This window comes from Ciona robusta, chromosome 13 (assembly GCF_009617815.1).
Source record: "Ciona robusta chromosome 13, ASM961781v2".
In the NCBI taxonomy this organism is placed as follows: domain Eukaryota; kingdom Metazoa; phylum Chordata; class Ascidiacea; order Phlebobranchia; family Cionidae; genus Ciona; species Ciona robusta.
In genome coordinates, this window is record NC_143247.1 from 1,034,795 (window position 1) to 1,049,023 (window position 14,229).

The 14,229-nt window shown below is 37.3% G+C and overlaps 2 protein-coding genes across 3 annotated transcripts; one reads left to right on the forward strand and one right to left on the reverse strand.

Annotated features, from left to right (window-relative positions):
• Positions 1-41: 41 nt before the first annotated feature.
• On the forward strand, positions 42-2,285 carry LOC149725634 (protein SET-like). The gene is made up of 6 exons (XM_089891233.1): positions 42-215; positions 704-821; positions 900-1,086; positions 1,284-1,397; positions 1,614-1,901; positions 2,117-2,285. Exons 1-6 carry the CDS (start codon positions 62-64, stop codon positions 2,126-2,128), a joined length of 873 nt encoding a protein of 290 aa, XP_089747359.1. The 5' UTR covers positions 42-61; the 3' UTR covers positions 2,129-2,285.
• Positions 2,286-3,052: 767 nt separating this feature from the next.
• LOC149725635 (uncharacterized) lies at positions 3,053-9,830 on the reverse strand. 2 transcript variants are annotated; one of them, XM_089891239.1, is made up of 3 exons: positions 9,343-9,491; positions 9,012-9,241; positions 3,053-7,187 (listed from the first exon to the last, which is right to left on the reverse strand). In XM_089891239.1, exons 2-3 carry the CDS (start codon positions 9,177-9,179, stop codon positions 6,972-6,974), a joined length of 384 nt encoding a protein of 127 aa, XP_089747365.1. In that variant the 5' UTR covers positions 9,180-9,241; positions 9,343-9,491; the 3' UTR covers positions 3,053-6,971. The 2 variants fall into 2 exon arrangements, with proteins under 2 accessions (XP_089747365.1, XP_089747363.1); XM_089891237.1 differs by lacking the exon at positions 3,053-7,187 and adding an exon at positions 9,673-9,830 and having other exon boundaries at positions 9,040-9,241; positions 9,343-9,615.
• Positions 9,831-14,229: the final 4,399 nt, after the last annotated feature.

The window sequence follows — 14,229 nt, forward strand, 5'->3', positions numbered from 1 at the left end:
ATTCCAACCAATGAGCTTTATTTGTGGTACATAAAAAGAAACAAAGCAAGATGAGAGAGAGATGCGAATCACGCTGAGTCGTGAGCGTACTTTACAATTCGTTCATTCGGCGACAACATTTATACAGGAATACAATATGTCGTCTAAAGTTGGTAATAATATTGCTAAGAAAGCAAAAGTTGAAACAGAACCAGAAGTTATAAGTAATGGACCAGGTTTGTTTATATTTAAGTAATGTTGGGTGATTTTATGGCGTTTTATGAGTATATGATTGTTTTGTATATCGGCCATTATATAACGTGGTTTTTGTATTTTCAAATTGCGGTTGCTATTTTTTGCCATAAAACTTAAGTTACTGTTATGAAATGTTCATATAAATACAAATATTAGGTTAAGTAGCCGATAAAATTAGGATTTATCAAATAAATTTACGAGTTTGAAATTTTTTATCTCGCCATGTGATTCGGAAAACCCACGCGTATCATGTTGCGCCGTCTAGCGGAGGTGTTTTGTGATATTTAGAGTGTAGTAAAATTGAAAATCAGTGAATTCGACGCCTGTATTAATCGTTTGTTATAAATTATAATAGTTGTAGATTTTAAAAATATATTTATGTTTCGTTTTTGGAAATTTAAAAAAATATTCACTTAAAATTTGTTTGTTACAACGAATATTGCAAATTATATCTTTGTTATTTATTTAGACGCTCAAGCTCAAGAAGCGATCGAGAAAATCGATGAATTACAAACCGACATCGACCGATTGAATGAACAAGCTAGCGAAGAAATTCTTACAGTTGAACAAAAATACGTCAAACTAAGGTAGTTGGTGTTTAATAGAAACCTGTTTGATGTTGAATATTGTCGTTGCCACCTGAGGATAAACAACCCCCCACGCAGGTGGCCGCACTTTGAGAAACGGTCGACTTTAATCGAGAAGATACCAAACTTCTGGGTGACGACATTCATCAACCACCCTCAGATATCTGCGCTACTAGATGAGGAAGACGAAGACGTCTTACATTTTCTCACCAAAGTCGAGGTTCACGAGTTCGAGGATATAAAGACAGGATACAAGATCAGCTTCGTAAGTTGGGGGTTTAATGGAAATTTACCATGTTACTTACGTAGCGTGGTGTGTAAAGAATAATCTGCTATAGATGTTGCTAAATTCCTTTCTCTTCGCAGTTAATATGATATCTATTGTAGCGCTTCTTAATATGATATCTATTGTAGCGCTTCTTAATATGATATCTATTGCAATTAATATGATATCTATTGCAGCACTTCAAAGAGAACGAATATTTTGACAACAGTATAATATCAAAGGAGTTTCACATGAACGAGGACGGCGACCCATCGTGTAAATCAACTCCTATAAGATGGAAGGAGGGAAAGGTGGGTGAGGGGGGGTTGGGTATCGGGGGGTATTTGTGGAGGTTGTTGGTGTGTGCATGATAGGGCACACATGTGTGTTGTTTCCACCATAACCTTGGGCGTAAAGTGTTTACATTTGTTTGTTGTTATTGGTTTATCTTTGTAATGTAATATATGTGGTTGTATATAATACATTGGTGGCTATGTATGCATAGTAACACATGTATTGATATACAGGATCTCACCAAGAGGGAAACCCACAATAATTCCAAAGGCAAACGTAAACACGAGGAGCCCGAAAGTTTCTTTAGTTGGTTCAATGATCCCGGTGATGCTGGGGCCGATGAACTTGGTGAAGTTATAAAGGATGACATCTGGCCCAATCCACTACAGTATTATCTGGTACCCGAGGGTGAGATGGATGAGGAGGATGAAGAGGAGGAGGAGGATGAAGGAGCATTGGATGATATTGATGAGGAGGAAGGAGAGGAGGAAGGAGAGGAGGAAGGAGAGGAGGAGGGAGAGGTAGGAGTTGTAGTGTAGTGGATTCAAAGCTTGATGCTGCTACCATTATGTGCCACAAGCCAGTTATCAGTGTGGTAACATTCGGGTAATATATCCTAATGTTTGCTGTATGGCGAGTGTAATTATGCTTATCAGAACGTACGAGGATAAATAAGTTACAAACATTCAAATAATATTAATAACATAGACATCATATTAACATAATATTTTACCAGGATCAAGAATGAGGAAACATCGGCCAAAGATACTTTTATAATATTTCTATGAGTTTTGTTTCCGTTAAATAATGGTAACCTCGTTAAATGTTTCAAATGTCGGCCATGTTGGAAATAAATGCAAAACTGCCAATAAAGGCAACGTTTCAATAAAGAGAACCTCATGCTCGCTGTCGAGTTATACACCTCATGGTCGCTGTCGAGTTATACATCTCATGCTCGCTGTTGAGTTATACACCTCATGGTCGCTGTCGAATTATACACCTCATGCTCGCTGTCGAGTTATACACCTCGTGCTCGCTGTCGAGTTGTACACCTCGTGCTCGCTGTTGAGTTATACACCTCATGCTCGCTGTCGAGTTATACACCTCATGCTCGCTGTCGAGTTATACACCCCGTGCTCGCTGTTGAGTTATACACCTCGTGCTCGCTGTCGAATTATACACCTCGTGCTCGCTGTCGAGTTATACACCTCATGCTCGCTGTCGAGTTATACACCTCGTGCTCGCTGTCGAGTTATACACCTCGTGCTCGCTGTCGAGTTATACACCTCGTGCTCGCTGTCGAGTTATACACCTCGTGCTCGCTGTCGAGTTATACACCTCATGCTCGCTGTCGAGTTATACACCTCATGCTCGCTGTCGAGTTATACACCTCATGTCGCTGTCGAGTTAGGCACCTCATGCTCGCTGTCGAGTTATACACCTCATGCTCGCTGTTGAGTTATACACCTCATGCTCGCTGTTGAGTTATACACCTCATGCTCGCTGTCGAGTTATACATCTCATGCTCGCTGTTGAGTTATACACCTCATGCTCGCTGTTGAGTTATACACCTCATGCTCGCTGTCGAGTTATACACCTCATGCTCGCTGTCGAGTTATACACCTCATGCTCGCTGTCGAGTTATACACCTCATGCTCGCTGTTGAGTTAGGCACCTCATGCTCGCTGTTGAGTTATACATCTCATGCTAAGTGTTGTGTCTAACTTAAGTCCTTTGTCGCTGTTTAAATTTTACTAGTGCTTCCTTCTTGACAGAATTATTTACACATGTCTGTTTGTTGTTAAACAATATATTATAGCCAGAAGCAGTATAGCCAGAAGTACATCCAACTACGGAACACTTATTGACCATGCTTAAATAGCTTGCTTAATAATTCTGATGGCTTAGAATTTAATGTAAATAAAATTATGAAGGTGTGCTGCATTATGAAACTTGCCAAATGCTTGTCTTCCAAAATAAATATAACCAAAACGTAGGTTTTCTGTGTTGGTAAACTGAATCTGATTGCTCGTCTCTCTTTATGCTTAATAAACTGATATTTATATACTAATAAGCTTTTTGCGCTGCGAAAAAAATATGTTTTCGCGCCGGTAGATGTGATGATCCGGTAGGCGCGAAAAAAATTTACGTTTGCAACCCTTTGTTTTCGGTTTGCAACCCTTTAAATATGTGCTTTGTAAACGCTCATACAAACGTAAACGTATTCAGAAGATCCCCACATCTAATTCTGCAAAATAATCTCCGCGCAAAATTTAGAGTTTTTAATCTCCGCGCAAAATTGTTTTATCGTTCACAATATGCTCAGGCAGTGACGTGGAATAATGTATTTTTGTGCCACCTTACACAAATAAATTATAAACAACTGCAACATTTTATTCATTCAAAATCAAAACGAACACAAACGAAAGATAATGAACAATTTGTTAAAAAAAACAAATTAATAAAACCTGTTAGTGAATTTGAAACGGTTTTTTTCGGAGAGCATTCTTTCCGATAAAAAATTTTTTGACGTCTTCAGTGCTTTCCACAATTCCAGAGTGAACGTTTAACAGGCATAAGTGATTTAATCGTGCTTGCGTCGTTGTACTCCGAAGAAAAGTTTTCATACGTCGAGTGTTATCAATGCCTCGCAAGCATGGACCTTTTTATATACTTTAGAGAAATATTCCGCGGTGCTGTCGATATTTTCAGATGCCAGTCTGGATGAACGTGGAAGGCCGGGTCGATTTATTTTAAGTTCAATACCAACATCCACCACTGCAGAAACAAAGCTGTTTGCATTTTCTTGCGAATTTGCATCCCTCGACAGACTGTCGGTAATTTCATCAAGAAGACGTTAACTACGCCCGAGAGTCATTGTTCGTCCTTGAACGGCAGTGTGAACTGGATGAATAATATGTAGGACTCTTCTCATTAACTTCAGCATGAAAAAGTTTATAAAACTCTCCATAAAGCCAAGATGACTTCGTGCTTGTTGACGAGTAGAGAATTATTTGCAGAATGGTAAGTCTCTTCAATCCAAAGGATCGTTCCATAATTTTGCAAAAAAACATCAAGAGCCGGTAATCTTAAAACCCATCTTGTTGGGCAAAGGGGTCTCAAACTATACTGTGCTTCCCGCGGGGATAATTCAGTTATTTCGTTTCCCAAACGAAAATCTTCAAAGAGCGACAAACGTTTTGGCGAACTTTTTATAAAGTTAGCTACCTCTGACAGAACAGAAAGTGCGGTTTTGCTTTCATGACGGCTATTAAATGACTCTTGAACAACAAGATTTAGCCTGTGGCCAACGCAGTAGATATAAACTGCCCTTGGATTTTTGATTTGAACCCGTTTAAACGACCGCGCATGTTGCTCGCACCGTCGTAAGTTTGGCCCACACAATCTTGAATACCAATATCGAGTGAAATTAGTGCGATGGTGATAGCGTTAAAAAGCGATTGGGCTGTTGTTTCTTTAACCCAATGCAGCCCCAAGAAAGTCTCATTTGGCGTAAAAGTATCATCCACATGGCGTAAACATATAGACAATTGTTCTTTACGACTTATATCAGTGGTTTCATCTGCTATGATGCTAAGCATCTTTGCCCCTTGATTTGCTTCAGAATATTTCTCAAAATTTTGTGGCTGCACATCATCAAAATTTCGTTTTGTACTGCGGGACTTAAAAACTTATTTATCCCTTCGCATCCATTTCAAAACATCCTGCGAGTGTTTGCTCATTGTAAGCATATAAAGCACCATCGCATTGTGCAAAACCAACGTCGTGACGTAACAATGAAAGCAATTTAAATTATGAACAAACAAACAGATTCAACAATTTAAAAACATACCAGGGTTGCACATTGCAGTCGAGTGTAATAATGACGTGAGATCAATGATGACTGCGTCAAACAACGATCGCTTACGATGTATTTATTTCAAACGACACCATAAATTGTTGTTTAATTATATTAGCACTTGTATAGTGAATTCTGCATCGGTATTGACATATTTTAACGAACGTGAACGAACTTTCTGCGCAGTAGTAATGGCGTCTTCGTTTGGTCGAACGTAATTCCTACGCATTATTAGTCCGGAGATAATCAAAGGGTTGCCAGGCAACCCTGCAACCCCGTAACTTTACGCCAGTGCCTGCGACACGTTCAGTGATAAACTGTAAGTTAAAACAACCTAGAACTGGTATTGAACCTACCAACAACTGCAAACTGCATTCAAAATGAAGGAAATCCGTTTATAAACCCGTGACGTAACAATGTATTATAATGGGCATTATTCGCGTCAATAGGCCTCTTATTTTCTGAGCAGTTTAGGTGAATTCCTAGGCCGTGTATTGAGTAGGCCATGGACCAATCCATTTAACATTGATTGCTTCAGCCTATAGGGGTCACTAATGGGTTGTTCAAATTATTAGTTATATTTATAAAGATACACCTACAAAGTTACATACGTAGTAACTTGTAAGTGAGCACGAGGTGTATGAAACAGAACACCCGTGTTATAACGACTGTTGTTGCCCCGCCATGCGAGGATAAATAAGTTACATACGATAACTTTCATGCGGGCACGAGGTGTATGAAACAGAACACCCGTGTTATAACGACTGTCGTTGCCACGAAAGCAAGGATACATATACGCAAGGGTCGAATTAGTATTTTGTGATAAATAAATCTTACTTAGCGATGGACAAACTGTTACCAAACGCATAAAACCATCTAACTTCGCGTATAAGGCTGGCGTCTTCGCAGTAAGGCCAACGTACCAGGCAGAAATTATTTTAAGTAACAATGGTTTCAAAAAAGCTACTAATTATAAACAAAGGAATCGTAACTTCAAATACACGACGTGTGTGTGCGCGGTTTTGGATTTTAGCTTTGATTGCGCAACAGGTTTACCGGTTGTATCATTATTACAATTGATGCAAATCAATATATAACATAGGTTGAAGTGAGATGTTGCTTTTTATCATTTGGTTAAATGAACAAACATGATCGGGAAATATGGGATTTAGGAGCTATAAAGTGTCCCATCTTACCCCACTAAACTATAATTACGATTATTACGACGAGTTACATGTGGTTTGTTACGACAAAGTAGCAATTTACACGGAGTTATTGCGTCATAATAGGGATTGAGTAACAATTAGATTGTTACAACATAGAAGCAATTGTTACGTCGATTATTATCATAATTAAATGCATTTACCTTGTTCGGATTAAAAGTGTGTTTGCTTCATAGAAATTAAACAATTTCACGCTGAGAGATATTTTAAACATTTGACCGAATATACCTCATAAATTTATTTTTAAATAAATTATTTTTTAAACTTTTTTAATATTATATTTTAATATTTAACCGTTTTTACCGTAGATGGTATTATTACCGTTGCAATGCGACGCAGAGTGAACGAATGTTATAAACATGTGTTGGCGTGAGTGATTAAACCTTGCGGAAAAATGCGTCAAATTTGAACAAAGAGAAAATACACGCTACTAATTCGACCCTTGTATATACGTTACATTCACCCATTCAAATATTAATTCATTCACCATCCAGCTTATGCTAACTAAGTTACATCAGGTTAGTTAAACATAATGGTGTAGTGCTCGTAGCACCCGCTGTCGTGAGCCAATTATACATTCCGTGAAAGGTGCCGGTTGAACTTGGTGGTACGATGCGAAGCACCAATCCGGTGAACGTCTCGTATCTACTTCCTCTCCACGGATAACCAGGGATCCAATCTCCATGATAACCAGGTTTCCCGTTACTCTGTGTCACTGTATCAGTCTGTGGATAAATTACAAAACTTCTCAACTTGGAAAACTAACTTCCAGGGGGTAACAGTTTACATTAATTGTGTTTCGTTAAAATATGAATAACCCAACCATAAAGAACAAATATAGTAGGGTGGGGAAAGATGGGACACCTCTGTCAGACGAGACTTTTTTTAATTTTCTTTTTACGAACCCCCATTTAATGATAATTAGGAAAATAAGGTTACAGAATTATTCGACAGTATTATTACGACTTTATAAAACCCAGTCAAAGCTGATTACTGTTTTTAAATATTAAAAAAAATGTAAAATAGAAACAGTATATTTTGAACAGGTAAAAATGTGAAATAGTAAGGTGCCATCTTTGAATGCTCGCTAAGTCATAGTAAAGCCGATGGATTTTTTTTTAGTTTGCGTGTGCGAACGATTAAACTAGTTTCATAGCTTCATAAAACAACTTTGAATATTTCGTACAGTTTGATTTTGACTCATAAAACTAGTTTTAGTTTTGTAAAAAAACACTGAGTCAAACGTGAAGAAAATAGGCAGGGGTCAATACGATTTTAATTTGAGATAAAAACAACAAAAAAATATCAGTTTAACGTTATATATGTGAAGTTTACTTGGCAAAGAAACTAGCACAGCCTGTTAAATTCGGTAGGTTAACTACAAGTTGTAGAATACTGCTAATGTAAACATATTTTAATTTAGAGTCTCATCTTCCCTCACATTGTAGTTTTTTATGTTTTCATTGCCAAACTTTGAAAGATTTGCTTTTAATTTAGTAATTTATACCACAGGGGGTTTTCAACTATAAGATATTGATATAATAAAAAGATAATATTTTGAAAATATATTCGAAATTTGGTCATTTGCACTTGGTGACAATTTACGAGAAGTGGCTTGCGCCAAAAACAGAATAGTAATACCCAATTTGTAGCAAAAATAAAAACTTTATTAATAGTTGTTGTTAATTTTCTGTTATTACAAGTTCATATACATTTGTAGGATACAATATTTATCCATTGATGTTCGAACAATACCCATTGTCGTTCACACAATACCAATTGTTATGAAATAATATAATGTATAGGTAACATGTTAAAAACTATGGCAGTAGGGCAAGGAAAAGAATGTTTAGATTTAATTTTCAAAGCGTACAGTATTCTTTCGTGTTGTTTACGTATATTCCTATTTATAAATACCCTTAATAATCAAAATTAACAATGATTTTAAACTGTCCCATCTTATCCTGTGTTTTCAAATTTGTAAAATTTTACTTGTTGTGCGGACCGCTAAATAACTCCTCGTGTGTTTTATTATATTTTATTAAATTGTTGTCAATTAATAAAAGAATGATAGTACTAGTTCGTGGTATTACCCAAAAATCGTCATCTATTTTGATTTTGGAAATATTTGGCAATATGTGCCTAAATGTCCCATCTTCTCCCATTGTAATATAGGTAATTGAATAGTTATGACAGAACTCCCACGTTTTGGGTATTTACCTGTTTTCGAGATCCTACAAGTTAAAAATGCTATTATGATGCAAATAACTAAAGTTTGAATCGCTGTTATGTCACATTTGATTGACAGGTTAAACAATGAATGATGCAATGAACCCACATGTGAATTCCTAATATTTTGTAACAAACATTTTGCTTGGTTGAGGAAAACATCGTAAATATAAGGCAGCGCTACTTCTGGCACATATTTAGGTTGTTTTCGTTAAAAAGGTAAAGTATATTTGTTTTACACGCAACCGTGAAGAACGCACCGTGTGTATTAATGTAATGCATAAATAAATACGTTATATATGTGTGTATTCCAGCCTTACCGCTGTGTTGTAACTTGAACCGAGCCAAATATCAGCCGCACTATATGTTCCGAATACGATGGTTTGTCGACAGTAGTTATAAACCACGTCGTACATCGCTTTATCCACAATATCCACCAATCGACCGCCATTGTCAATGCAGTACTTCGATGCTGTGTTACGGTTCATGAATCATTTATCTGCGGCATCAGGGAACCAAAGGATCAGATTCTGATAACCCGTTCCGTTACCTGTAAGAAAAATGAATTTATATTTTATATAATATAATAAATTGAAGCAAAATGAGATTGTTATTATCATTCGTGATCATGGAATGGTTTTACATTCGTACCTATATACGAGAACCAATCTACAGTTATCGGCATCCTATCCCACCCTGTAGCTTGATCAACTCGTTCTATTTTAACTATAAAGCTGAGTTTCTTAATTTCAAGAATGGTCACGTTGAACTTGTGGGGCAAAGATGGGTTGCTCGGTCTTGCTGTTGCGTGAACGTAATCAGGAACTTTGGGCAAGCACATCATGTAGATCACCTCTGCTATTGATTTAGCTTTCGTGGAAAACGAAGATACTTCATAACTCCCCCCGTTGGTCAGCGGTCGATCTGTTGATAATTTTGTTTAATAAATATTAATTTACAACTTTAACGTAAACAACTTACGTGAATCAACTACGCTCATAACTTCTACAAGCAACACAAGCCAAATGCACTTCATAATGACCAATAGTAATCGAAATAACTCCTACAGTAATCTGCGTTATATTACAATATAGGTAATTGAAACAACTTAAGCTGGATTTACACTAGACGCGTTTGACGGTAGCGGTGCGGTTTTTGACCTCGCGGAAAGCGGCAGGGGCATTCACACCAGTCGGCGTCAGGCCGTGACGACGTGATTTTCTCGGTTGAAGCGGACGACAGATTTAACTTTTCCGTCAGCCGCAGCAGTATCTGGGTGGTTTGCCGGGTGCAGAACCTTGTTTTTGTGGGGTATTTGGCTTGTTATGATTAGTTTTTAGTAGTTTTGTTCACATATTAATTGGTTCATGATTAATTACTGTAAACCAACATATTTACGACCCAGAGACACTCAATCTGTCCAGCACATTGACCCAGATTTCTGCGGGTGTGAAGCACCCTGCCGTTTCGAATGTCGCGCGGAAAATCCGCGAACGATCGCGACCGCCCAGCACCGCTAGCCGCAACCGTCAACCGCGTCTGGTGTGCAGAGTCCTTAAAGGGCTATTAAACGTAATTGAATAACAGACTGATGATGCTAGACACTGGCGTAAAACACGGGTATGCAAGGTATGTCTGCATACCCTGCTAAACTCACATAAAATAACGTGATTTTTACTTTTCGGGAAGTTTATTCAACATATTTAATAAACTACACGCAATTTTCGGATAGAAAATGCAGTTTCGCAATCTACGCATTTATCGTTGCTTTCGTTACGTTTGGCGTAAAACACGGGTATGCAACATATACGGCCCTGGATTTTGAGCGGCTTGCAGAATGTTTCGGGTCTTATATGATAATATGGCCCGCGGTCTATAGGCGCCAAACTTTTGAAAACTCAGGGTACTCCTTAATAAATATTCAATACTAACTACGACTTAGGTATAATGGCCTTTATTAAGGTTTCATACAATCGGCAAATATTTGTTATTTAGCAATAATCTCGATTGGCAAACTTTGCGAAACGTTTTTATATTTTCTTAGCATAAAATCTAAACACAAGCCGTCCGTGTGACGTCCGAAACGCGTGGCGGCAGTACTGTTTGATCGGCGGACGCGATAAAGATTGTGAGACCTTGGAAGTGCGGCCGGCGATGAACGCATTTTCAGTTAGATGTGTGTTGCAACTGATGGAAATTTGTATAGATTATTTCGAATGTAATAAGATTAAAGACAAAATTATTTTTTTCCTATGAGCTAGCTATGCTCCCTTGCTGTCAGTGAGTTTTTAAAATCGAGGCGTTGCTTTACGCGTGTACGAAGTATTTTTTGCAAACTATCTATTCTATACTTTAATGCGCTTACGTGAAAAGGCAAATATCGAACCTGCTTTCAAGCAGCTGTGGGCTAAATAATCAAGGGGACAACCGTTATTGTGATGCAAATAGTCGACGTGTGAATTGCTATTATGTCGCAATTAATTGCCAGGTCAAATATTAACTATACAATAGGTGTTTTCCCGAACATTCGATCGGATGTTTTCCACCATGCGCGTCATGCTTCCGTTTAATTAAATGGAAAATGTTCATATAAACCAGAGGTAACGCGTTGCTGCCATACGATGTAATGTAAGGTGTCTACGTACATGTAGGAATTTTCCATGTAAACAAATAACACACGCATGTTGTTATCGGGCGTTTAATGGGAACTGCAGCAAAATATGTTCGGTTATTTAGCTTGAAATAAAACGATCGTATATTAGCTGTATTCAGCTGATGCAATATTGTAAAAGCAACGTAATTGCTGCAACAGTAAACAAATTGTTGGCAACCCAAAAATATGACATAAACTGGAACGCCGAATGCGTGTCTGCTTTGTATTGGTGGATATGTTAAAATCCAGTATTTTTACTCTCATTCGTTAAAATGTACATATAATATCAGTTACTTAAACCTTATATTTGGTTCTTAGAAAATTTACTGCTTACAATAAAGCAAGCCATCCTTGAATCACTTATTTATCATCGCATGATGGGGGAACTCGGCAAGTTATTACACGGTTTTTGATGCGTATATGCGCGACTTACAAAAGTTAAACAAAAACGAAACCTCACACATTAGTATACATTACAAGAAATATCTGCATTTTCTTTCCTTGTTGTCTAATTTTTTATACATAATACGTATGCTACTTAACAATTTCAGCTTTTTATTTTACCTTTGCGTAGTTACGGTTAAAATGTTGCTTTAGAAATACGGTGAAGCCAAACCGATTATCATACAGCTTCTTACCCTGTTATTCTTCTTAACTGCGCTATATTTATGATTTTCCATTGCACCAGTCATGCTTCCTTTCATTAAATGGGAATTTAAACCTGACGTAAATGATGGTTGCTGTTACCTGCACGTCACTGTTTACACCGTGTGTGTATTCAATGCAAACGTTTCGGTGCGTTTAAATAAAGGAATGAATATCGCTGGTAAATTAATACATGAATCCCCCTATTTATCCCCGCGTGGCTGTTTCATACACTTCGTGCCCGCTTACGGGTTACCGCGTATATAACTTTGTGGGTGATTATACATTCCCCCATTATTCCTGCGTGGTTGACAGTTTGGACAGGCCAGCGCCCTACAAACATACGTGGAAATTTAGTAACATATGTTAACCAAATTGCGCTATGCATGTATTATATGTATAGCTCAGTGGTTAACAAAAGTTGGACTCCGTTGTACGTTTTGACAAAATATGATCTATAGGTGCAATACTTTACGAACAGCAACAATGAGCTGAAATACAATGATAGTGAGAATATTACGGTTGATATTGTTGCCAATAAAATGATAACACAATAAAATAAGTCTGTGTATTTATACGATATTTATGTTTGTATTATGCGTGTAGTGTTGTCGTCACCTAGCGGTTGGTTTATAGCGGCTACCTCGACAGTGTTGTGACGTCACATAAGGTGTTTGTTTGATCACAGTGCTCACGTGCGCCGTTAGCGGATGGAAAAACATCAGGCAACACAAAAAATGCTTCCAAAGACATTTTCAACGTTGATTAGCCCTCCCCGATTTTGGTTGATTGGCTCGCAGTCCTCGCTTACAAAACACTCGCCTTCCAATGCGTGGCAGTTACACTACGTGGATGGTTGGTTGAAGTTGTTTCTGCAACTAATGTCGATTGTATTTCAAGAATTTAAGTTGAGTAATATTTAAGTTAAAACTATTGTAACTTATACCGGTATATTGCTGTTCATTATTATTATATTATTTAACTAATGTTAATATTATTACTATTGTTCCTTGCGTTTAAACCTAATCTTATTTTATCTTTAACTTATTTATTTCAAGAATCGCTTCACGGTTCATTATTGCGTCATAATACAGGTCACTCGCGACATAAATTTACGTCACAATCGCTACTATTGCTTTGAATGACATCGCGTCATTACCGCGTCGCTTTCGCTAATATTGTTACGTCATAGTTAGGTCATCGTTCGTCTACGCTCGCTCTTATGACGTCACAATGCGGTTTGTTTTACGGGTGCGTTTCGCGATTTTGTTTCATGGGGCCCCATGCGCGTTTTGCGTCGACGCAAGGCACATTACTTGTATATTCGAATATATTTGCGCTATGGACGCGAACGTTTAGCTTACAGTTACGTGGTAACTTGTAAGCGGCCATGACTGGTATGAAACAGAACATCCGTGTTATAACGACTGTCATTGCCCATTGTCGTTTAAACAATACCAATTGTCATACAATAATATAATATAGGTAACATGTTAATAACTATAGCATAAGGGCAAGGAAAAGAATCTTTAAACTTGATTTTCAATGCGTTGAATATTATTTCGTGTTATTTACGTGTATTCCTAATAATAAAATAATTCATTATTAAAAATTACCAATGATTTTAAACTGTCCCGTCTTATCCTGTGTGTTTTCGAATTAGTAAAATTTCACCTGTTGTGCGAATCGCTAAAAAACTCCTCGTGTGTTTTCATATTTTCTTGAATTGTTATCAATTAATAATATGATGATAATAAATATTTTATAAATTAATAAACTATAAGTATTAATGCGTCTGTAAAAAAAGAATCTTTAGCCGTTTCCGAGATATCGCCAAAAGAAAATCGTTAGCACGCCGTTTTCCATTGTAAGAGATATAGGCCGCGCACAATCAAGAAGCACCAGTGACGTCACCAGTCAAAATGTAAGTGACGATAACTCGAAATCGGTACCGTTTTGAACGGAAAGATTGAAATGGTAGATTTAGCTCAGTAAGGACTATCTGCACACCAATTAGAAAATTTGACTTCAGTTGTTCTTTAACTATGATTTAGCGAGCATTCAAAGATGGCACCTTACTATTTCGCATTTTTACCTGTCCAAAAAATACTGTTTCTCTATAACATATTTTTTAATATTTAAAAACAGTAATCAGCTTTGACACGCGTTTTTTAAAGACGTGATAATACTGTCGAATAATTCTGTAACATTATTTTCCTGATTATCATTAAATGGTCCGC